This window comes from Mugil cephalus, chromosome 1 (assembly GCF_022458985.1).
Source record: "Mugil cephalus isolate CIBA_MC_2020 chromosome 1, CIBA_Mcephalus_1.1, whole genome shotgun sequence".
Taxonomy (NCBI): domain Eukaryota; kingdom Metazoa; phylum Chordata; class Actinopteri; order Mugiliformes; family Mugilidae; genus Mugil; species Mugil cephalus.
Window position 1 is genome coordinate 3,406,735 of NC_061770.1, and position 22,683 is coordinate 3,429,417.

The 22,683-nt window shown below is 40.8% G+C and overlaps 2 protein-coding genes across 6 annotated transcripts in view; one reads left to right on the forward strand and one right to left on the reverse strand.

Moving 5' to 3' along the window:
* Window positions 1–17,606, reverse strand: part of cep104 (centrosomal protein 104) — a 29,262-nt gene extending 11,656 nt beyond the window's left edge. For 3 of the 5 annotated variants that reach the window (XM_047601285.1, XM_047601312.1, XM_047601319.1), the window contains exons 1-13: window positions 17,515–17,606; window positions 15,523–15,649; window positions 15,157–15,330; window positions 14,125–14,263; window positions 13,555–13,617; window positions 11,385–11,461; window positions 10,762–10,930; window positions 8,741–8,896; window positions 7,837–8,064; window positions 6,894–7,103; window positions 6,322–6,489; window positions 5,142–5,315; window positions 1,810–1,986 (exon numbers count right to left, since the gene is read on the reverse strand). In XM_047601285.1, the coding sequence (XP_047457241.1) occupies window positions 1,810–1,986; window positions 5,142–5,315; window positions 6,322–6,489; window positions 6,894–7,103; window positions 7,837–8,064; window positions 8,741–8,896; window positions 10,762–10,930; window positions 11,385–11,461; window positions 13,555–13,617; window positions 14,125–14,263; window positions 15,157–15,330; window positions 15,523–15,635 (1,848 nt within the window). In that variant the 5' untranslated portion in view covers window positions 15,636–15,649; window positions 17,515–17,606. The remainder of the gene's footprint in view (window positions 1–1,809; window positions 1,987–5,141; window positions 5,316–6,321; window positions 6,490–6,893; window positions 7,104–7,836; window positions 8,065–8,740; window positions 8,897–10,761; window positions 10,931–11,384; window positions 11,462–13,554; window positions 13,618–14,124; window positions 14,264–15,156; window positions 15,331–15,522; window positions 15,650–17,514) is intronic. The other 2 variants (XM_047601297.1, XM_047601304.1) reach the window with 2 other exon arrangements.
* A 561-nt stretch (window positions 17,607–18,167) lies between these two features.
* Window positions 18,168–22,335, forward strand: lrrc47 (leucine rich repeat containing 47). Its single transcript, XM_047600723.1, has 7 exons — window positions 18,168–18,786; window positions 19,266–19,727; window positions 19,826–19,942; window positions 20,080–20,195; window positions 21,286–21,388; window positions 21,628–21,717; window positions 21,860–22,335. Exons 1-7 carry the CDS (start codon window positions 18,217–18,219, stop codon window positions 22,079–22,081), a joined length of 1,680 nt encoding a protein of 559 aa, XP_047456679.1. The 5' UTR covers window positions 18,168–18,216; the 3' UTR covers window positions 22,082–22,335.
* The last annotated feature ends 348 nt before the right edge of the window (window positions 22,336–22,683 follow it).

Below are 22,683 nucleotides of genomic sequence, written 5' to 3' on the forward strand. Positions count from 1 at the left end.
ATCCAGAGGTAAACTGCGCACAAACGCCACCCATACCTCACTCAACAGGCTCAGGGACAGCCTGCCATTATTCTCTGTTGTCTCTGCTGACCACTTCTCATTTTAATTGCAGGAAATTTAATCACCTCCTTTTTTTCACCCTGGCCCCCGTCTCTGAGCACATCACCCAGGTAACAGCAGGGGAGAGAGGAAAAATGTTTAAACTATAGTTGAGCTACCACTGTAGGGCTGTCCAGAGAGACACATGAGCCGATAAAGAGTCGATAAAGGAACAGATGGATTTCTGCCGTAACGATTCAGCCTGTAATTCATCTAGTTGCTTAAACATTTAACTGATTTCTGTTTTGCAACTGCTAACAGAGCAAAACAGCATTTTGATGTATTTATTAGTTTACATGTGTTCTGCATACATTGTTACATGTTACTGTAGATACTTCAAGGGTTGGTTCATTGTTGCTCAGTCACTCTGAGAATAGAATATCTATCTGTAATGTGCTTGCACAATCAGGTTTAGTGGAGGAATCAAACATCTACCCTGAACTATCTAAACTCTCTTATTAAAAGATATATTGTGTAATATTTCTATTTATCTGGTTTGAGAAATCCACAGTGAGAAAAATCCAGGATTCAAAACGTCTTAGGTACCTTGGGGATATTTGTCATCCTGACAAACTCTGTTGCTTTTGCTCTGGGGACTGACAAAACATTTAAAGCTCACATGAAAAATGATCTGATTAGCCCCCTGGTCTTTGTCGTCCCGGGTTTGTTTTGTGCAGGAGCTTACAAAGTATCTCAACAGAATATCAAAGACAAGTCAATGAATTGCTGTAATGCTGAAACTGAATTTAGAAAGTTTAGATGTGGTGTCTCTCTCATATTGTTTTTTTTTATTATTATCAAGCAATTGATTTTTTAGACGCAGAAGAGACTGCAAGTTGTGGGACATAGCACAGCTCTCCTGTCACATCTCAATCCAGAGTGAATATTTTCCAAGCAAACACGTGAGGCAGCCAACACAAAGGGGTCAGGAGCTGAGTAAGCATGCCCAAACATGCAAACACAGGCCTCCACAGAGCCACCTGCACGGCTCCGGCTTCAGAAGGTGGAGCAACTCAAGACGACAAACCTAACAATTTGCTCTCATTGATAAAAGCCAAGCAGAGTCAAGAGGAGGGTTAAATGTGGGTGGGTGGGTGGGAGGAGGACGGGTTGTAAACTAAAGTGGGGAAGATGAGACAGCTTGCTGGCCTGTCCCGCCAAGATGACAGTTGGATCAGTTGCATATGGACATTAGATCACTGCTGGAAACCTGCAGGGTGACGTTAAAGTGGGTGCCAGTGGTGACAACATTGACTGACTGGAGCTAACAGAAAGCCTGCTGATGTGAACAACCACAGGGAGGGACTGCACCCTTTCAGTTAGTCACACTGTCACTACTAAGCCAAATATAACGGAAAGCCTGATGGAACAATATGCTGCTTGTATCTTGTACAATACACGCTAGATCTTTTTCCAGATTGGAAAAAAGTTAACTGTGGAATTGGCATACTGACAAAGAAGCATAGCAGTCAATGAGAGCTTAAGAATAGAAATCTGTGTTACCTGAGGGCTAAAGAGACGGTCTTTGTTTTTACAAGCAAAAATATCCGACAATATGTCACCTGGCCTCAAGACTATTGTTTGCATTGTAGAATAGCTTTAACGTTTATGAAAATATTCATTTCCAAAGATAATAAATTATCTTGTAATCTGGTTAATAGAATTGTTATTAACTGTAGTACAGCTGTTAATAGGTTTAAAAATCTTCACCGTCATGACGTTGTCCAGGGTGAGGCCCAGGTTCTCTGTTCCCAGCTCGGGGAGCAGTTTCTCCAGCAGCTCGGCTCGGCTCTGAGCCAGGCGAAAGGGGAAGTTGGACTTGAAGGGCTTCACCAGCTCAGTGGGAATTATCGGCACGGCTCTGACATCCTTCAAAACAGCAATTTCCTAAACAGCGGACGTGAGAAAGAGACAATGACCTTGAAAATGACAGTGTTGGGATTATGTGTGTGCATGCACCTTTAAACTAAATCATACGTATGCTGTAAGCCTCTCATAACCTACAGTATATGTGTTTGTTGCCACATGGTAATTTATCACTCAACATGAGCAACTAGCAAAGAGGCAAGTCCAGACAGATAATACAAATGTACAATTAAAGTAAGGCGGAAGAAGGCTCTTAGATAACACTCCCTGTTGTTTTGCCTCTTCAGATGAGTGGAATGTATGTCGAAAATATGGGACACACATGAGGAGTCTGCAATATGTCCTTGACGTATGAAGAGGCACTCAATCATTGCTCTGAACACAACTCAGGATCCAGAAGGGCTGGGTAATGATGTCTATGAGCTACTGAGGTCATAGACATCCTCCCTTATTTTCTTACAAACACACACCCATGTATGAGAATACAGCGACTAAGCAAAACCGCACATACACGTGTACATCATCTCCGGACGGACGGACAGACGGACGGACAGAAAGACAGACAGAGGGACAGAAAGACAGACAGACATGAGGATGGATGGAGATATGGATGATGATGATGGATGATGGATGTGATGTGGTGGATAGATAGATAGATAGATAGATAGATATTTTTACTTTATTCATCCCCAAAGGGAAAATTTAGAGACTCTAATCTAGACACTGTCTAGTCTTAGACAGTAGTACATGAGAGAGTGCATACATAACAAACTTCCCACACCCGCACTAGTGGCTCTGTTCAAGTTTTCCAGGATGACAGCATGTCACATGCTGTACTGCTTCAAATAATTTACTCACCCTGATTGTCAAGCATGCAGGCAGTGAGGCCACACAACCAGCATGCTGTACTGTCATAAACAGAAACATGGTCAGGTGAACACAGGCTGATGGTCATTCCCATGCTTCCCGCTTACCATTCATCGATGCACTATCAGTTAGAAAAGGAAAAATATCCATATGCTAATAATAACAGAGAACAAATATTAGGGATCTGGGAGTAGAAATAGTATGAACTGTACTGTAAAATTGTGATTCTGTGTTCATTTTTAGATGAATTTAAAATCATTTAATAGTTGCGAGAGTTTGGTGTCTAACAGAATAATAAATAAAACACTGTTCTGTGTAACAGTGCGGGTTTCACAATCTTATCAGTGACATATGGTCAAGATTGGTAAATATTGTTTTCACAATCTTGACTACATACGTGTCTGTCCCCTCTCTGTAGCGTGTCTTGTTTGGAACAACCTTGCAGTTTGTGAGAGATACAGCAGCGTATGGAGATAAAACTGTTCACTCACTCTGTACCAAGCAGACATGGGTAATCTTTTTGAAGGTTTGCCTTTGGAGGAAGGCTGGATTGAGTTTTGCACGTGATGGATCTGTTCATTGTGATTTCTTACTGTACGGAGTTTCAAAGTGTGACCTATCTGATCATTTTGAATGTAGACTGTGTTGTCCATTTAATTTGACTTACAGGGGTCGATTTAATTCTGGCTAACATGTTTACAGCCAAAGAACAGAGTATGTAATGTGATAGCACTGTTTGACTGTACTAAAACAAAACCTCCCTGCTTATGAACAACAAGCAGCACCGTGTTAGCCATGACATTGCTGCAATCAAAAAAAAAACAAAAACAAAACACAGTGATAAAACTGTAATAGCATCAAGTACAGTTTGTACACAGCTTGCATTTGATAGAGAGTTACATTGAGTTTTGTACATGCGAGAGCTGGTCTGACTATGAGTCATGTAAAAAAGATAAAAAAAATATGCGGAGACCTTTCATTACATGTTAAAGACTTGACTAGGCAGAACAATCTCATGACCAATGTGGACAAAGGAGTTTCATGTGGGAATTGCATTTTTGTGTTTGTGTTTTGGCTGAATGTTGCCTAGTATGTCATTCATACTACATTAGATATACTGTATATGATTGCACTGACTGCTGTTTGTTTAAATGAGAAAATCACTTTTGGTCTGAGTTGTTATATTTAGTTTAATTTAATTGAAGATTATTTCTAGCAGTTTTTTCTATAAATGTATGTACTACATGAATGTACTCAGTGACTGTAACCCAAGCTGTTAAAAGGAAAATAAAAATATCTTGAGGAAAAAATTATGAAATAAAAATACCCAAATATCTTTGTGGATAATGCAAAAGTTTTCACTTTTCATTGCAGCCTTATCTATGTTTGCATGCTCAAAAGAACACCGTTTGTTCTCAATTTCAATTTGTATAGAACACTGTTGTTTCTAATAAATTAATTTGAGTTTTATACTGTATGTAGAGTGTCCAGTGTCAATTCTTATCTTAATATCACAATACTTCTGAGCTAAAGTTTGCTTAAATTGATGGAACAGGAAGTGGGTTTATCAAACTTTAAAATCCCTTGATTCTGGGATTATTCTCAAGAAGTTGCAACCAGGACCCTGTAATCAGTGATGGTATATCTTTGGTCTTTGATGTCATAGTAATATCATTGTGTTGTCCATTAAATACCTAGGTGAAGCTCCTCCAGAGCCACAAGAGATGTTAAACTACTAGATTCTTCCATGAAAGTGAAACTAGGGACACTGCGTATATTTCAGACAGAAAATCTGTATAGAAATCTAAATATTCCAACAGTGAGTCTGTGTCATGCCTACATGTATGGTGGTTGGGACTGGTTGGTGAGATTAGTTTACTCTCTACTGGAGCCCAGAAAAATGCTGTTTAAAATCAGTCCTACAGGAATCATTGTCTGCTTCAACACAATCTAACGTGACCATACCACTGAACACTAAAGATTATGTGGGTGTCCATAACCTGAAACTCTGTAGCAGTAGGTCCTCCAATTTAAATGAAGATCAGAAAACTGGGTAATTCCGATGAGTAAATGATGTGTTTAAACACTTTAACAATCTTACACCCCTGTATAGGTGTAACTGTCAGGCAAAAGCTTTATAGGTTACACCTATACAAGGGTGTAAGATTGTTTAAGCTTCTCTACCAAAGGAAAACTGAAAACTGAACCTGCTAAGGTACAAGAGAGTAGTCAGACTGACAATATGAAACAAAATCTGTGATTCAATTCCAGCAGTGTCATTATCACTGGTGTCCATTGTGTTACTATACCTGTATGAAGGCGGACGCTGCAGTCCGAACGCGGCTAGCAGAGTCTCCAGTCCTGGTCAGCAGGTTGGGACAGGTCTGCTCCAGGCAGTGGTTGACCTCAGCCCGGCCCAGCCCCAGACCTGGAATCAGCTGGCTCAGGATTAACCGCAGAAGCTTTAGTGAGGCGTGGAAAACCTAAGGTAGGAGAAAGATTGAGTCAAGCTCAAAACTTTCCTAAAAAGCTATCACCACTGTGAAGTAACTCAGCCGAGGGGCTAGACTTAGACGTGCTAGCAGTGTTTAACTTTAAGCTTGTATACAGGGGGTATGCAGTAACTGTGAACGGCTACTGGAGATCGATTTATAATGTTTATCTAATAAAGAACAAAGATGCCAACAAATTTTTCTCACAGGTCAGTTGAATAAATAATACACTGAATTCATTATCAAAATTACAGGATTACTGTACTAGATACACTCATCAACCACAACATTAAAAGTATCTCCCCACCAGGTCAACACCTTGTGCTGTTCTTCATGTTTTTTTTTAGCTGTGCTGTGGAAGGCCTCATTGTCCTTCATTAGGAAGTCTCATTGCTATGGGCTGCGGGTGGCTATTCAGCAACAAAATCATTAAAATTATTAATGTTATTTCCTTCCCCCATCATTGGTGTTGATGTTGTGGCTCATTGGTATATACAGTATACAGTATATTAGGGCTACATGCAAAGCCAGAGCTGTATTTAATAGAGACAAGTGATGTAAAGAGCGTATGTCATAGGCTGTACATGAAATAACTAACTGAAGCACATTTGTGAAGCTGCAAATTAACCAGTTAACATCTTAATGGAGCGTTCTGTGTATAAGTGTGGCTAGAAAAATAAACCACTAGAATTACTGAGGCGCTACTTTTTTTCATTACCATACAAGCTGCCCAGAATTACAAGGCCATGCTTGTCAAAATTGTTTGTTTATAGAAGCCAGCTCTGGGAGAGAGAACTAGAGTTGTGTGCAGCACAGGGGGAACATTGTCAAGGGTGTCCATGTGTGAGTGTGCACTTATATTTTAATAACACAGATGTTTGTAACAGCAATACAGAGAACAGGATATTGGAGAAGACTTTGACAGTGACAAAGTAACGACATCCAGCATGTCTTACTGATGATTTTCAGGCAATTTATCTTTGAGGAACTGACTCACAGATGGGACTTTATCCAAGAGGGCCTTCTTCACCAGGAAAATTGCAGCTCTTATCATGTTTCTCAACTCCTCCTTGGGAGTGGTGGGTGATACCTCCGAAAGCTTCTTGTATACAGTCAGCAGAGCATCCTCTCTATAACACCAGGATTTAGAATAGGCTCCAGCAACCTGTGAAAGAATAAAGTACAAGAGTAGTGAAGGGGTTCAGCTGTTGTTACTCTGCTCATTGACTTCAACCTTAAATGAGCTTGGACCTGATGTTAAAACATCTGTGATGGCAAAGCCAGATTTACATCACTAATAGGTGGAAAATATCAGACTATTACCTCTAACAAAGCTAAAATTGGATGTTTTCTTTTTCATTTCACCACTCATTTAAATTGAGTTCATCTTCAAGAAAACTTAAACAGGTCCAGCTTTATCTCCATTATCTTCCCCCAAGTGGTCGCTAGACTTCCACACAACAAATTCAGCAAACACACATTCAAGAGAAAAGACTGAACAGACACTCAAGTCATATTTCTCATTTCCAGAAATAGCTGTCCATGCGTTTCACTCTTACATATTCTTACCAAGCTTTCTCCATAGACCTCTATTGGAAGGCTAGCCTCCCTCTGGGCCTTCTCAGTCAGCGGCTCTGCCTCTCCACCCATCTCAGAGCTTTGTGTCCTTTGCACATCGGATTTGGGGGAGTGCTCTACAGGACTCTGGGCAGCCTCCACTGGCAGATCTTTTCTCTGAAGGGCTGGCAGAGGCTTTTCATCATAAGGCACACTGACAACCTACCAAAAGAAGGAAAACACACTGGGATCTAATCTTACATATAGAACATTATAAGGTTTTACCCTTTTTGTGTTTGGGATTTCTTTTTGTATTTCTGAGCATGTAATAGAGATGTCTCAGTTCGAAAGGAAAGAAATTTGAGCTGCACTTGAAAAGGATGCACATTATTTTGAAAAATTCATCAGCTCTCCTCTTGCTCCTCACTAGGATTTGACCAATGAATAGGTCAATCGCTCAACAACAAAATGACAGTGAACGTTGAACACCTTTCGTACAAACAGAGGTTCGTGCCAGCCAACTCTGTCTCCTGTGCCCCTGGGCCAACTGGCACCCTGCTACGCAGTCCAAGGCTCAAAGCCCAGCCATGAGGCCAGGTTGGCAGCCGCAGGAGTCAGCCAACTGTTGCACGCTTTTAATTAAATAGTGAAACCGAAGCCAGTAGTAGGGCCGGTCTTAGTAGGTGGTGAGTAAAGCACAAAAACCCCCGCTGGTCATAATCTCCCTGTGTGCTCTAGGTATCAATACTACAGAGGTTTGTTCCCAAGGTGCCTCAGTGGAGTAGATTATTTAATACAGAACTCTATGCAGGTTACAGGTGTAGCCATCTGCAACTGGATCATCGGTGGGTCTGATCAAATGAGCAAAGTTTCTACTGTTAAATGTCCACCTGATTGGACATGTTTTATGCTGCATAACAATTCAGTGAAACATTTAAAAAATGGAGTGGCTCACGTCAATCTTGGGTACAGCAGCAGGGGTGCAAGGTGTCTGAGGTTGACTGCTAAGTTTGGGTGCAGCAGTTTCCGCGGGTGACTGTTGATTTTGATGAGTGTTTGGTTTTTTTGCCTTCTTCCATGTGTCCGTGGATACAGGGGGCCTAGTGGGGACTGAACGACGACCCGGAGAAGGCAGGAGTGGGGGAGAATACTGGGCTGGGAATGAATCTGCTGCTTTGGTGATCTGGTGAGAAATACAGCAAAATTATGTTCAGGCATGATAAGTCACAAATTTCTCCACATTTTATAATTTCCCATCTAGTTCTCCATCTTCTTGTGAGGGTCTCTGGTCTGGAGTGCTGCATATCTGACCTGTGGAGCTGCCCCAGTCATCATGGCCTCCTCCAGTTGTCCACTCCTACCTGGATTAACAATTCACCAACCTGCCCATAAAACCTCTTATACTCTCAAACTGTCACATAAGATCAATCATCAGCTATGTGTTATATTATTAGATCCTACATGTTTCCTTCAGCTTGATGTATGTATCTATGACAGAAGTTTGTTTATCTTGTTTCTCCTGCTCTTCTTTTCTCTCTATCTTCTCTGTTTCTACCTGGCTGGCCTTCGGCAGATGGGTCCCTCCATATGAGCTGGGTTCTGCTCAAGGTTTCTTCCTGTTAAAAAGGAAGTTTTTCCTTGCCACCGTCGCCCTCAGGCTTGCTCTGGAGATTTCAGGTTGATTTTTGTAAAGGGTCTTGAGACAATTGGTATTGTTATTGGCGCTATATAAATTAGCATATAAATGAATAGTTTAAAAACGACAGCACCATGGGCTAAAACCATATTCTTGATCTTTTCTGTCACACAAACAGCGTCCCTTCTGTTACCACATATGTCATAAGAGGTTGGTGACTGACCATTGTCATGTCCAGCAGGTTGTGAACTTCCAGCTGCTGGTAGACACTCCTCCTGTACTCCTCCATCACTTCCTTCTTCTTCTTGGCCAGGTCATAGTCTTCCTTTTCGATGGCACATCGCTTCTCCACATCATATCGAGCCAAACGCTCCCCCACCTGGAAGAGCCAGGGACAAGGACTGGTAAATTCAGTCCTGCAGGCCTGCAGTGATTCTGCACTGCATGTTTGGACGGATAAACATGGAAGAAGTGTGGACTGACTTTCATGTTTGTGGCCCATTGTTTTTTTTAACTTGATAATTACAGATTATTGCTGTATATATAGACTTACTTGCCAGTTCATTAGGTACACAAATGAAAATGACTGCATTCTAATGTAAATGTTAACTCCATGAAGTTTCAGTCATCATGGGGCTTTATAGTTATGTTATATATGTGCATTAGTTTTCACCTAATGTTTAGGAAAGTGACAGTATATTGATTTATAGGATTTATACTAAATGTAACTAATGACTTGGACTTCTGCTCTGGCCCATTTAGTCCAGCCCTAGTGCAACAACGGTAAGAGTGCCACATGATGAATCATTGAGATTTACAGGATGGAAATAAACAACTTCCAGTAAGTTGGACATGTAATTATTACGTAAGGAAATATCTTTAGGCTTAGTTAAGTTGGTGGCCAGGAACCAACGCACTCAAAATGAGTCTCAAATGTGATTCTTCTCTTTGGGATGAAAGAACTAATCCAAACTACTAGGCTTACACAAATTTATATCAAGGATGTGCAACATTTGGACTTTGACAGACTTTAAAGATACATGAGGGAAATTACTTCGTCACAGTAGCTTAGCACATAAAGGACACATTCATAAACTTACAAGTAAAAAGAAAGACAAAATAAAATAAGATTAGATTAAAATAAAAAAAAAGCATTATCTAGTAATATAAAAATAAAAAGTGTAATAAAAAATGACAGAATTAGCATAATGAACAAATGTACAGTTTTTAATAGCTTGATAATTCACCGCGTTAATTAAAACTGGGCTGTGAAACTGGAAGTTATATAGCAGTCCAATGCTCCACCTGCAGCCCTTTTGTTTCTCTGTCTTGTATTTTCAGATATCACATAACATCGTAAACCATGCCCTGACATCCTGAGGGTGCTCAACAAGGGATTTTCAGCATGACTACTTTAGTACTTGCTTTGTCTGCGATGCTAATATGCGAACAAGGTGTTTGTATGTGTGTGTTATCTGGTTACAGAAGGGCTTGTGGCTAGGAGTCGCAGAGACCCTACCCAAGTACCCTCACTGCAGCTGTCGAGCTTATTAAGAATTCATGGTCTGCATAGTAACGCTGTATACAAAGGAGGTCAGTAACAGGAATCTGAACAATGTTTAACAACTACTGTTACAAACAGCTGTGAATTTACACTACATATTTGTTAAAAGGTGCCCCAAGGTTGCAATTAACAGGAAAAATATAATGCCTAGAAGTGGAAATGGCTATTCTAGTTGTAGTTTACTGTACGTTGTATGATCCTGATTTTGCTGCCATGAGCAACAATTCAATAAGCTATTTCCTTGAAGGATTAATACAGTATTCTGATTCTGACATTGAAAATGCTCATAATCCCGAGGACATTTGAAAGTGTGGTGTTAGAATAGTGGAATTGGGCAAAAACATTAAAATTAAGTCCAAAATAGGGTTAAAAACAAGGAATAGAGATTTGGGTGTTTTCCTGGGAATTTTTTCCAAGATCTACCAACCTTTGCAGTATCCGTGGATATTTAGCATGTATTTGTTTAAGCATCTGTGCGCCTGTGTGCTCATGTCCTCCATGTTTGTGCTATAACAAAGACGCATTCACCAAATCCCATTAACACTACAATGTAAATGTCAAAGGTAAATAGTGAAGCCAAACTTTAAAATGCTGCTGTGGCATGGTAAAAAAGTGTCTTTAGTGTACAAAATATTAGGTGCAAATATAGTGTAGCCAGCTGTCTTCCTCCTGGCAGCTACCTTTTGTAGATCAGCGATGGCCTGCTTCAAATTCTTGGCCTCCTCAAATTTCTCTAGCCGGACCATGTCCTGCTTTTTTTGGTCCAGGAGACGAATGATGTGTGCAACTTCAGGGTCCTGGTACATATCAAAGGCCAGGTCATCCAAGGGGGAGATAGATTCACATTTGCTGAAATTAAGACAGGACACAAAGACAGCAAACGTTGGACATATTAATGCCTAATAATAACATATAGATATAAAAACAGAAGAATCTTTTTTGTGTCTAAACAATATGAGATACTGTCAGCTTAGAACAGGCCAGTGCAGAATAGAAAATGTGGCATTACACTCAGCAAATTGTACAGGTTATTGTGCAATTTCTGACCAAAAACACCCCCACCCTTTCCCCTCCACCACCACACCAGGATTGAGACCCTGAGGTGAAATGTCCCTTGGGGGTCGATATATTAAAAGAGAAAAAATCTAAATGTGTTTTTTCTTTGCGCTGGCGGCCACCTGCATTTTCTTCCAATGCATGTGACCTTGAATGCTTTATTGGTTGGCTTCCAGACTAAATGGCTCTGTTGGACAATGTTATTGTCACAAGACAAAGAAACCAGAGTTCAACGGCCTAGCCTCACCCCATGAAGGTCGTGTCCAAAGCAGCTTCCAGCTGGGTACTGTTGAGGTAGTGTTCGATCAGCTGCTCTCTGCTTGGCTGGGGGTAAACAGATGGACAAATTACACACACGTGTATATACAGCATACTCTCATATTTTGGTTCTCACGAAGACTTCACCATTATTTTCTATTCCCAAATAGCTTTAGGGTGACCCCGCAACTTCACCCTTTACTTTATCCTAAAACTAACCATTAAGAGTGAGGATCAGCCAGATGTACAAAAACTTGCAATGACAGTAATACAAACGTACATACAAGTCACACACACACCCACATACAACCTCACAGTCATTAACCAGAGCTAGCTACATGGCAATGGTGGACTTGCAATCCACTTCACAAATATGAAATGAAAATTGTGTAAATGACAAAAAGAAATAAAAATGCACGTAACATGATGAAGGACAAACTTGTCCATAGAACAGGAATTGGATCAATGACTGTGGCCAACAGAACAAGACCACCACCCCTCCTTGAAGGTGAAGTTCATTTGATTTAATTGTATTATCTCTAAAGCGCCAGATCACAACAGAAGTCATTTAAGGTTCCCTTTCCTATAGATACCTTGTACCTTATTAATATGAATATGATGTCACATGATGGTCCCCTGTTTAACTAATCCATGAATTATACATTTACCCGAATTACAAAACCGGTTGTATATCCTAGATTGGCGATATCACTCTTGGTCAGATACAAAAGTGAACAGTGAAAGTGAACTGAATGTTATGAAACGTAGGTGCTTGTTGCTTTTGATGTATTCTGTGAATTGAAATAATGGCCCCCATGTACCCGGGGAGACAAGTCTGTGAAAGAACAGAACCTGGTATAAACACCAAAACCATTTATAAATAAAGCCAGTCAATCAGCCACCTGTGAGGCTGTTGAGTGTTACTTAACTATTATGATGGTCAACAATAGACCATTTTCCCAGAACACACTGTGACATTTCAAAAAAAAAAAAAAAAAAAAAAAAAAAAATGGATCAGTTCCCTTCAGATTACTTGTATTGTGTATGCTGGCTCACTGTTGCGGAGTAATGGGACTGTTGTGTGAAACAGAGCCATTGTAAATTCTAACAATAACACCTGCTCTATTCCTATACTGACGAATAACATACAAATTGGTTTGTTACAAGAGCAAAAATATCCAGTCTGAGAACAGATAAATGTTTATTAAAAATATAACACATAGATATAAAGTGAGCGTAAACATCACCTGAAATGAAGAATCAGTCCGTTGGGAGTGGCAAAGAACGGATTGTACGTGTATTTTTTTATATATATAATTTGGGTAAACCAAGCCTTTAAAAGAGCATAAAATTAAGCTTTCTCCCAGTATTCACAACAGTGTCCCTCTATGGGACAAACACAACTTCCAGCCACAGAGCAGATATAGGAGAACGAGATCTAGTCGACCCTCCAGACAAGATTACTGCTGTGATGGAGGTGCTCAGAGTCGGATTAGTGGACCAACAATGTGCAGCCTGTTCGCTGGAATCTGTGTGTGTCTGTGTCTTTGCATGTCTGTCTGTGTGTGTGTTTCAAGGTGCTCTCTCTCCTCCAGAGTCTGTCTTTCCACAAAACTATCTGATTACAGTGACTAACTAAAGGGCTCCTGTTTGATTACATACTGCGCTCCCTTTGTGTCTCATTACTACATGCCTGACACATATATACACACCTACCACCGTACATACACCACGCACACGTGTACAAGCCATACAGGCAGTTACAGTGCATGTTGTAACCGTATCAGAGAATCCAGTATGTCTTCACAATATAATGGTGCAATGCAGCACCACCAAATACTTTCAAAACATAAAATAAATTACATTAATTAGTGAATTAGCATTATAATTTTTAAGTCTACATTTTTGTCCATCACCACTAAGTGATTTTATATAAATGATATGAAGAAAACAGAGGTTTCATGGGAACTCACTTTACCATTTCTCGTTAATCGATCTGTTTCCATTTTAACATGCTAAACATTCTAACCAGCATAGTGGGTTCACTTTGAGCGGCTGCATAATTGAACTTCAACCCACCAAATGTCTCACAAAACCACAGCACAACATCACCACCTACTGCCGTACAGATGAAAGTTCAGAAGAGAGCGCTCACTTACGATTGTGTTAAAAGCATTGGCATCCAAAGAATCTCCCAGAACATTAATGGCAACCAAAGCAACCTGAAACCATAAACAAACGTTGATGGTGGTGAGGTAGCTGAATGAAACACAACTGTGAGAAAAAATAAAATATCAATGCATGTGATGAATAGGTGACTGCTGAACAGTTTTTTTTTTTTACATTTGAGAGGGTGGTCCGTGTTGCTGCTCCAAAGAGCCTCATGCCTTAATCACAACGAAACAACTGCAGCGTTCAAAACACTGAAGGAAATATCTGGAAAATATGCTCTTCTGTAGTGTATATATGATGTAAAATATAAGGAAGAGTTTTAACAGAAAGGGCTCCATGCTGAGGTGCTGTGAAAGGTGAAATGAAATATTCTTTTGCTGTTTCAGTTGTTGGTTTTTTGTGTAATTATAGTTTGTAAATTCTCATTAATACAGTTTAATTACTTCTGGAAGGCTGCTACTAATCAACCACCTTTTTACAACACACAATCAAAACACAACCCCACATAACACAAACTGCTTCGAGTGCCAGACTGTATCGGTCAAAGCTAAAAGTACCTGATGATAGTGATTGTGACGGTTGATGTGGTTCCTATGAAAGGTTATTCTCAGGTACGTTCCAATGGCATCCACATGGACCGACTTCAGCTCTCGAGCTTTGAAACCTGTCTTCTCATTGTCCGACAAAGACACATACCTATGGGAGAAAATACAGTTGTTATTTTGGATCAACTTCTCTGCTGTGGCATTCAAGGAATGGGGATGTACAAGAATAAAATCCATTACTTAATGTCACTTTAGTGGTTACATATTTAGTAGCAGTGAACAGCATCTCTGCATCCAGAGTGGATACATTTTGTTACTACATCTACAAGATATTACTGAACTCATTTGACTTCTTCACTGTGAATAATATCTCTCACATTGGTTTGGACTTGTAGCTGTCTTTGTAGCTGTCAGTGGGTTGCTAGTGGATATTCCAAGCTCTTTTGTAACATTCTTGTATTTTTGCCATCCCAAATTTCTCCAAGTGAAACAAAGAGGACATTAACACACTGCTAGTGCATGGACAGAGCTAGCTCTTGTCTTGCCATCATCGCTCTCTTTTTCTCTCTATTCTATACATCTAAAAATCCGCTGCTCCATCTAGGTTCACCAACTCTCTAAGCTTGATGTCAGCATGGTGAATGTGGTTGAGTTTACCTGCAGGACTCTGTTTGTGAAGAACTGCACGAAAAACTCCTGTTGGTCAGCGCCTTAATCAAATTGCCTAGAAGTCGTAATTACTTAAACCTGCAAATTCAGGCGGCTAAATGTAACTAAGCTAAAAGCCCCACTAGGAAAATAGGAAATAGGAAAATGCTGGGTTAGTGGTAGAAGTACTCAGATTATTCTTATGTTATAAACTGCAGATCTAAGGGGGTCTGTGCAAAGGGCACAAAAGAAAATCTTCAGTTCTTTGCATGTGCGAAACCCAATAGCTACAGTTGTTTAAGCTCAATTTCCTAAAGCGGCCTGTTTTAACCTAATATGCACAAAGCACATAAATATGCTTCAAAACCAAACTCAAAACTCAGTCTGTAGACTCACCCAAGTCTGCGAAGTTGCGTGGGGAAGGCTGGAGTACTGGTTTCAGGGAGAGTGTCTCCGATATGGAACTCAACCTTGGCTGGGATCAGGTACTGGTGAGCCAGCAGCTGCAGCTTCCTTACCCTACTTCTTTCCACCAGCTGGAGGGTGATGTGCTGAGGGTAGGAGCACAGCCTGAAAAAGAGTGTTTAATTCACAGAGGCATGAATTGCTTTAAGAGGAAAGGATTTTTTAAGAGACAACTAGTTTGTAGCTGTTGAATCTACAGTATTATTGTTTTACAAAAGGAAGAACGGGGAAAGGAAAAATCAAAAAATGTCTATGTGTATGTCCTACTCTAGCTTACTGTACAGTGAGTTACTGTACCTGCTGGACCTCCAGCCACTGACTGTGGGCGCATGGACCATGAGCTCCTTGGCACTGAAGTTGTCCTCATGACTTGAAGAGTTGACCACAATGAATCCTATCTTCCTGGGCATGCTACTGATGGACACTTATAAAACACAGACAAGATTTTTATAGCTGATATTTAGAGTTAAGAGTTTGAAGATGGTCAAACAGGCTCGATGAACAATAAGGTTAATTGCAGTTGTTGTAATTATGCAGGTTTGGATCATTCACATCCAACACATAATGTTCAACTAACGATAAGTTATTTCTCGTCCATATGTTTAATTTAAACCAATAAATTGGATTCTCTATGTGTGTGAGTTGCAAACTGAAATGTGTCTATGCCATGTAAGTATGTTAGTTTTAGTTTTCTAAATAGTTCTGAATTCGGATTTTCCTTCAATTCTTTAAGTGTTCTTGTATGGGCACAACATTAGCAATATTTATGCATATTTTGTATTATACTGTAATATGAACATGTGTTCTGTCCTAGAAGCCCATACTTATCATTTAGAAATGCAGTCAAAATAGATCAATGTAACTACACTTATTTCAACCAAAATATGCTTCATTTACTAGTCAGAAGTAAACACAGACTATATTACCAAAAGTATTCACTCATCCAGATAACTGAAATCAGTTCAATCAATTCCAATCACTTCCATGGCCACAGGTGCATAAAATCAAGCACCTAGTCACGTAGGCTGCTTCTACAAACCTTTTTGAAAGAATGGGTCACTCTCAATCAACCCCAGCTTGGTACTGTGATGGGATGCCACCTGTGCACCAAGTGCAGTCACGAAATTTCCTCGCTACTAAATATTCCACAGTCAACTGTCAGTGGTTTTATTACAAAGTGGAAGCAACTGGGAACGACAGCAACTCAGCCATAAAGTGTCAGGCCACGTAAAATGACAGAGCGGGGTCAGCTGATGCTAAGGTGCATAGTGCACAGAGGTCACCAACTTTAGCAGAGTCAGTGGCAACAGATCTCCAAACTTCATGTGTCCTGCAGATTATCTTAAGAACGGTGCACACAGAGCTTCATGGAATGGGTTTCCATGGCCAAGATGATGCATCCCAGCCAAACATCCCCAAGTGGAATGCAAAGTGTCAGATGCAGTGGTGTAAAGCACCGCCACTGGACTCTAGAGGAGTGGAGACGTTCTTTGGAGTGATGAATCACATGTCTCCATCTGGACCAATCTGGGTTTGGAGGTTGCCAGTAGAACAGTACTTGTCTGACTGCATTGTGCCAAGTGTGAAGTTGGTGGAAGGGGGAGGAATTTTGGATCATTCCATGCTCTCATCTTTGTGGGAAGAGCTTGGGAATGACTTCCTTCCTGTTCCAACATAACTGCGCACCAGTGAGTTTGGTGTGGAAGTACTTGACTGGTCAGCACAGAGTCCTGACCTCAACCCAACAGAACACCTTTGGGATGAATTAGAGCGAAGACTGTGAGCCAGGCCTTTACATCCAACAACAGTGCCTGACCTCACAAATGTGCTTCTAGAAAAAGTTGATATGCGCGTAAAGGCAAGTGAGCGAATACTTTTGGCAAAAGAGTACACATTAATAATTTTAACAAAAAAAAATTGAAAATTTCTCAAAGGGAAGTTGTAGGTAAAAATATTAAAGGGCCAGTTTGCTGCATTAAGTTTAGTATGTGGTATAGTATATCTTCGTGGAATATTACTATCCAGGCTATAAAAGCATACATAATATTCCTGAGGAGAACAGACCAGCCCTTCTTGAGGGGGCCGGGGGAGGTATTAGCTAACCGCTAAACTAACTGCTCAATCAGCCTGCATAGCTAACCTAACATTACCCGTTTCCTGAAGGTATTTTGCCCGGCTAAATTCTGACAAAATGCCCTGACAAGTATCATTCTTTATGTCATAGATTTTGTTATTGTCCGTCCAGGAGTAAACTGACCTGCTCTTACGTGTATTTCAAAGATATCTTACCACGAACATTACCGTAGTGTTGACAGCTCGTACTCCCATCTCATCTCCATAACCACCGCTGACAACAACCATAGCTGACATGCGCAATAGAGGGCTCGTGGGTCAGTCCCAATGAATTATGGACAGTGTAGTTTTATTGGTTTTGGACGTCAAATTTGCCTTTTTAAGTCTTGTGCAGATGCACGGATTTAATTGTATACGTTTATACATATATATTTTTTTTATCTCCTAATTTTTTAATCCTTCCTGTTTTTCGGGCTGACAAGGTTGACGCAACAATTGTATACAGGAAGTAATTTCTGCTCTCCAGAATAAAAGCTTAACAAGCAGCGACACCTTCAAGTTCTTATTCACCATCATTGTTATTTGGTTTAGTAACAAGTCAATATAATGAATGTAAATAAAATAAAATAAAATTACCTCAAACTTTGGTTTTAAAGATTTGGACACAAAGACCTCATTCCAGTTAGTTATACCTGTTTGATCAATTGCCTGGATGATAGTCAACACATCAAAGTAAAAAAATAAAAATAAAAATCCACATATATCATCAATTATATATCTCACGGTATAAAATTGACACACAATTGTTTTTCCACACATCGACACGGTCAGAATATTGACTTAGTTTGAAGTTTCAAAACGGAAGTATTACATCCATTATCTTCGCGAACTACACAACCACTGGTATCCCCAACAAGCATGGATGACATGGAGAAATGGCCAGAAGTAGAGAAAGCAGCGACAGAGAAGAGGCGTGAACTGGTTTTACAGGGCCCTGCTGTTGACAAGAGAATTTCCTCTATCGGAGGACTTCCTTCTTCCATCTATTCTCTGACGCTGCTGAATTATCTTGAAGTCAGCCAGTGCCCGAGTTTGACAGAGATCCACGAGGGCATCCGGCATCTGACAAACCTCCAAAGCCTCATCCTGTGCAGAAACAAGCTCGCCTCCATCCCGGATGTCATCAGCAACCTCAAGTCCTTGAAGGTCCTGGACCTTTCAGTCAACAACCTTCAGGTTCTGCCAGTGGGAATCGCTCAGTTGAGGGAGCTAAACACTCTCAATGTGAGCTGTAACAGTCTGGAGGTCCTGCCGGAGGGACTGAGTCAGTGCACCAAGCTGTCCACCATCAACATCTCCAAGAACCGCATCTCCGGGTTCCCTGCAGATCTGTGCTCCGAGCGGCTGGATCTGCTCAGCACCCTGGTGGCCTCTGACAACTCCATCGAAGAGCTGAGTGGAGACATCCACAGGCTAGCTGCTCTTAAGGTGAGCCGAACTTCATCCCCAGGCATGATGTTTTCCACCAAAAACAAACATGCATAAATACTGCGTTCTTGTGTAGGCAATACGTTGTCGTTAATTGGCGCAGCTACTACAGCTACCATAATGGTTAAATGTTAGAACAAATTACATTTTATTTTAATAAGCATTTTCAGGGCGTCAAATATAAGCAGAAATTGAGAGAAGCTGTCAGTAGTATTGGTGTGTGTCTTAAACTCTTGCTAATGACTTTTCATGTTTGCTAATATGCCATTCATTTTTAAATTACCACCATTTTCAACCTAGTTCGCTACAAGACACAATATCAAGTCTGTGCTCGCTTCAGTGCAATATATTCTCGCTGTGCTATGTCTGTTTCTGTAATTTGAAATGATTACACTGAAAACTTCGTTGCTACCCTATGCCCTTCCACGGAGTGTAAACCTCAACTGCTACACTTGTTTTATTCGTATCTGTCTCTGCAGGTGCTGGATCTGTCTAACAATAAGCTGCGTGAGATCCCCTCCGATCTGAGCGACTGCCCCAAGCTGAAGGAGATCAACTTCAAGGGCAACAAGCTGAGTGACAAGCGCCTGGAGAAGATGGTCAACGGGTGCCAGACCAAGTCCATCCTGGACTACCTCAGAGGAAAAGGAAGAGGAAGACACGGGGAGGAGGGGGGCGACGCAGACGGAGGGCGTAACGCAGACAAGAAAAAAAGGCAGCAGCAGAGGAAGAAGAAGGAGAAGGTGGCAGAGGATGAGGACGAGGAGGAGGAACTGAACAAGATGGTGGTGAGGGTTCTCCATGTCTCGGACGCTCCCACTGCGCTCACGGTCACAGTGAATGCAGAGGTGAAAGATGTTCGACCATACTTGGTTTGCTGTGTGGTCAGAGGCATGAACCTAAAACCTGGGAATGCTCTCAAACGCTTCCTGATGGCTCAGGTAAGATCAATCAGAACCTCCACAGCAGTGTTTTCTAAAATAAGAAATGTTGGCACCAAAAATAATTAATTTCTTTTGGGGTTGGGGGGGGTTATTAGACAAAGCTTCATGATGACTTGTGTGGCAAAAGAACCATCGCAACCATTGCGACTCATGATGTGCAGCTTCTGAAAGGTCCCCTGACGTATGACGTCAGATCGCCTACACAACTGAAGGTATGCCGTTTCTGATTATTTTCAAATTAAATCAAATTCCAGCAGTCATACAGTGTCAATGCCAGTGTTTTTTGACATTCAGAAAATCCATAACTCGCTGCGTAGTAAATTCTCTAACCTAAAATGATACCTGTTAGATTGTGGCACTGGGACGGAAGGAGATGACGGCTGTCGAGCTGGTAAGGCAGCTTCATCTAGAGGCCGACGAGCTGAGGAAGCAGAAGAAGAGGCAGAACGTCACTGGCCTCCACAAGTCAGTACCACAGATGACTCCTCCACACAGGGCCCACTTGGGTCCTGATATTTAATACAGGCTGGATTAAGAGCAGGTTTTCTTTCAGTCAAAGCTTTGTGTTGACATACGCTGGCTTTCAACACAAAAATTAAGCATCTTATGAAAACGCTGTACTCAGGATGCTGCTCAATGGTGGTGTGACCACTGAGACACAGAATCCAAGAAGCCGTTCCAACAGTTTATTTAACGAACAGCAGAGGGGTGAGTGATGGTGGGTGGATGGACAGGTGGATTTTGTAAATAAACGATAAAATTATGCAAAGACAAATTAAATCTAATTAAAGTATTTTAAAAGGGTAAAGCTGATAACTCATGTCACTAATGCATCTGTTTTCTTCCAAATCTTCACATTTGTCTTGCACAATATGGAGATCCAAATTAAGATTAAAAAAAAGGTCAGACACTGATAAACACCATTACACCAAATACAGATAAAGGGAAAATGTCACAGGTTTTTTGGAAATAGCTTTGCAGGTCGTACCAGGCACGGTTTTATAACCTCCTGGGCGTGGCTGGATTGATGACCAGGTGAAAGGACACGATGAGCACTTTGCATTTCGTGGCACACCGGATATATTTGTAACTTCCTTCCTTATTTGTGTCTGAACTGGTTTGAACACATGAGGGCAGCATAAGTATGTCCAACCACAACTAGTCTGTCTTCAGCAGCACATAATTTAAACACATAACAGGTCAGGTTATTTTATTTTTTTTGGTCAGGTTTACAGCTTATGACGTTTTCTTTATCTCTGCAACCAAAACTAAGCCGTTAAAAAATCTGCTCCTTTAATGACACGTTTAAATTAGTACAGCTGACTTTAATAACCGATAAAATTCTCTACCACTTTTTTTCTGTAGCTGTGGCTAAAGCAACAAAGTAAGGTGCTGCCAGTTGAGTAGACACCACTTAGAAGACAAAACGATTACTTGACGGGCACTGTCTTACACGCACACCACATCAAACCTGCAGAGAGTCTATGTGACGGCTGAGCATTTTTTCCAAGTTGATCAAAGTTACAACTAGTATATTTATTATTATTATTCACAGATACCTGCAGCTTCTGCAAGGAAAACCCCTCTATCCCTGCCTAGTGGATGCAGAGGGACATGTGATCTCATTCCCACCAATCACCAACAGTGAAAAAACCAAGGTGAGTGTACAATTTTTTTCCTTAATTGTGTGCAGGCATCCTGGCCTCCTGTTACACACTGCCTTAGTGTTTATGTCCGATGTCAATGGATCTGATGTTTACAGAAAGAACTGTAACATTTCTCTTCATTCATCAGGTTATGTTTTGAGCCAGGTCGTCCCATTGTAGTCAGCTACCTTGTTGTTTTTCGTGTCCTTTCACGATGTAATAGAGCTGAACATGCTGTCTTTACTTTACAGATTAGGAAGACAACCGCGGAGTTGTTCTTGGAGGTGACGAGTGCAACCAGCCTGCAGACCTGCAAAGATATTATGGACGCTCTGATTGCTGTAAGCTTCTTACTTCCTCTCTTTCTTCTCCATTGTCGCTGTGTGCAAAGAATAATTCAAACGTAAAGGAAAACAGAGATCAGTGAATCGAAGTTGTAACATTTTATTCACTTATTAAAAGCTGATTTCTGCTTCCTAACAGAAAATGGCAGAGTTGAACAAGTTCACTGCGGAGCACCGGGAAGAGGTTGGGTCCGAAGGGGAAGGGGACGCCCCACCAGAGCCCACAGCCAGCAGTGAGACCTCCAGCCAACTGATCGTCCAGCAGGTCCGAACAGTTGACCAAGATGGGAACCTGAAAGTCGTCTACCCTTCAAAGACGGACCTCTCCAAAGACATGGGCAACTTGACTGTGGTTTGGTAGTTGGCCTTTGGGTTACCACTGACGTTTACATCCATTCACATGCTTAATTTTAACTCATTGACATTGTGGAGAGTGTGGCTGCATCATTTTACTTTGGGGAGCACTTAAATTTCTTGAGTTTAGAACATTCACAGTTTGATTTTTGAGGAAATGAGTGTTGTCTGACTAAATGTTAACATCTCTGATTTATGTACAGCTTTTTGAAACACATATAGGCTAATACCTTAATAAATCGTTGCGCAATCCTCACATGATGTACTCTCCAGATGTCCATTTTTGTATCACGTTAAAACCGAAGAGTTGGTCACGTTTAATTTAACCGACACTGACTAACTGACATTGACCAGTGACTTTTATGTACACTTCCCTCCTAAAGTATTGGAACAGTAAGGCCAATTCCCGGCACACAACTTAGAAGCTAAACAGATAAAATAGATTCAAGTTAATTGATACGACCCAGCTCGTGGAGGGAAAAAAGATTTATTAACAGATGTTTGAAAAAATAATAAAAATTCAAACTCCAGCCCAAAAATGCATAACAAAAAGAGGACTCCAACGGAGCTCAACTATCTTAGACGAAGAAAAGAAATCTATTAATGAAA

Excerpts from the sequence above, each read along its gene's own strand:
- lrrc47 (XM_047600723.1), top strand. The coding sequence starts at position 18,217 with ATGGATGACATGGAGAAATGGCCAGAAGTAGAGAAAGCAGCGACAGAG. Across the intron at positions 18,787-19,265 it reads ACAGGCTAGCTGCTCTTAAG|GTGCTGGATCTGTCTAACAA; the intron begins GTGAGCCGAACT and ends CTGTCTCTGCAG. Across the intron at positions 21,389-21,627 it reads CCAACAGTGAAAAAACCAAG|ATTAGGAAGACAACCGCGGA; the intron begins GTGAGTGTACAA and ends TTTACTTTACAG.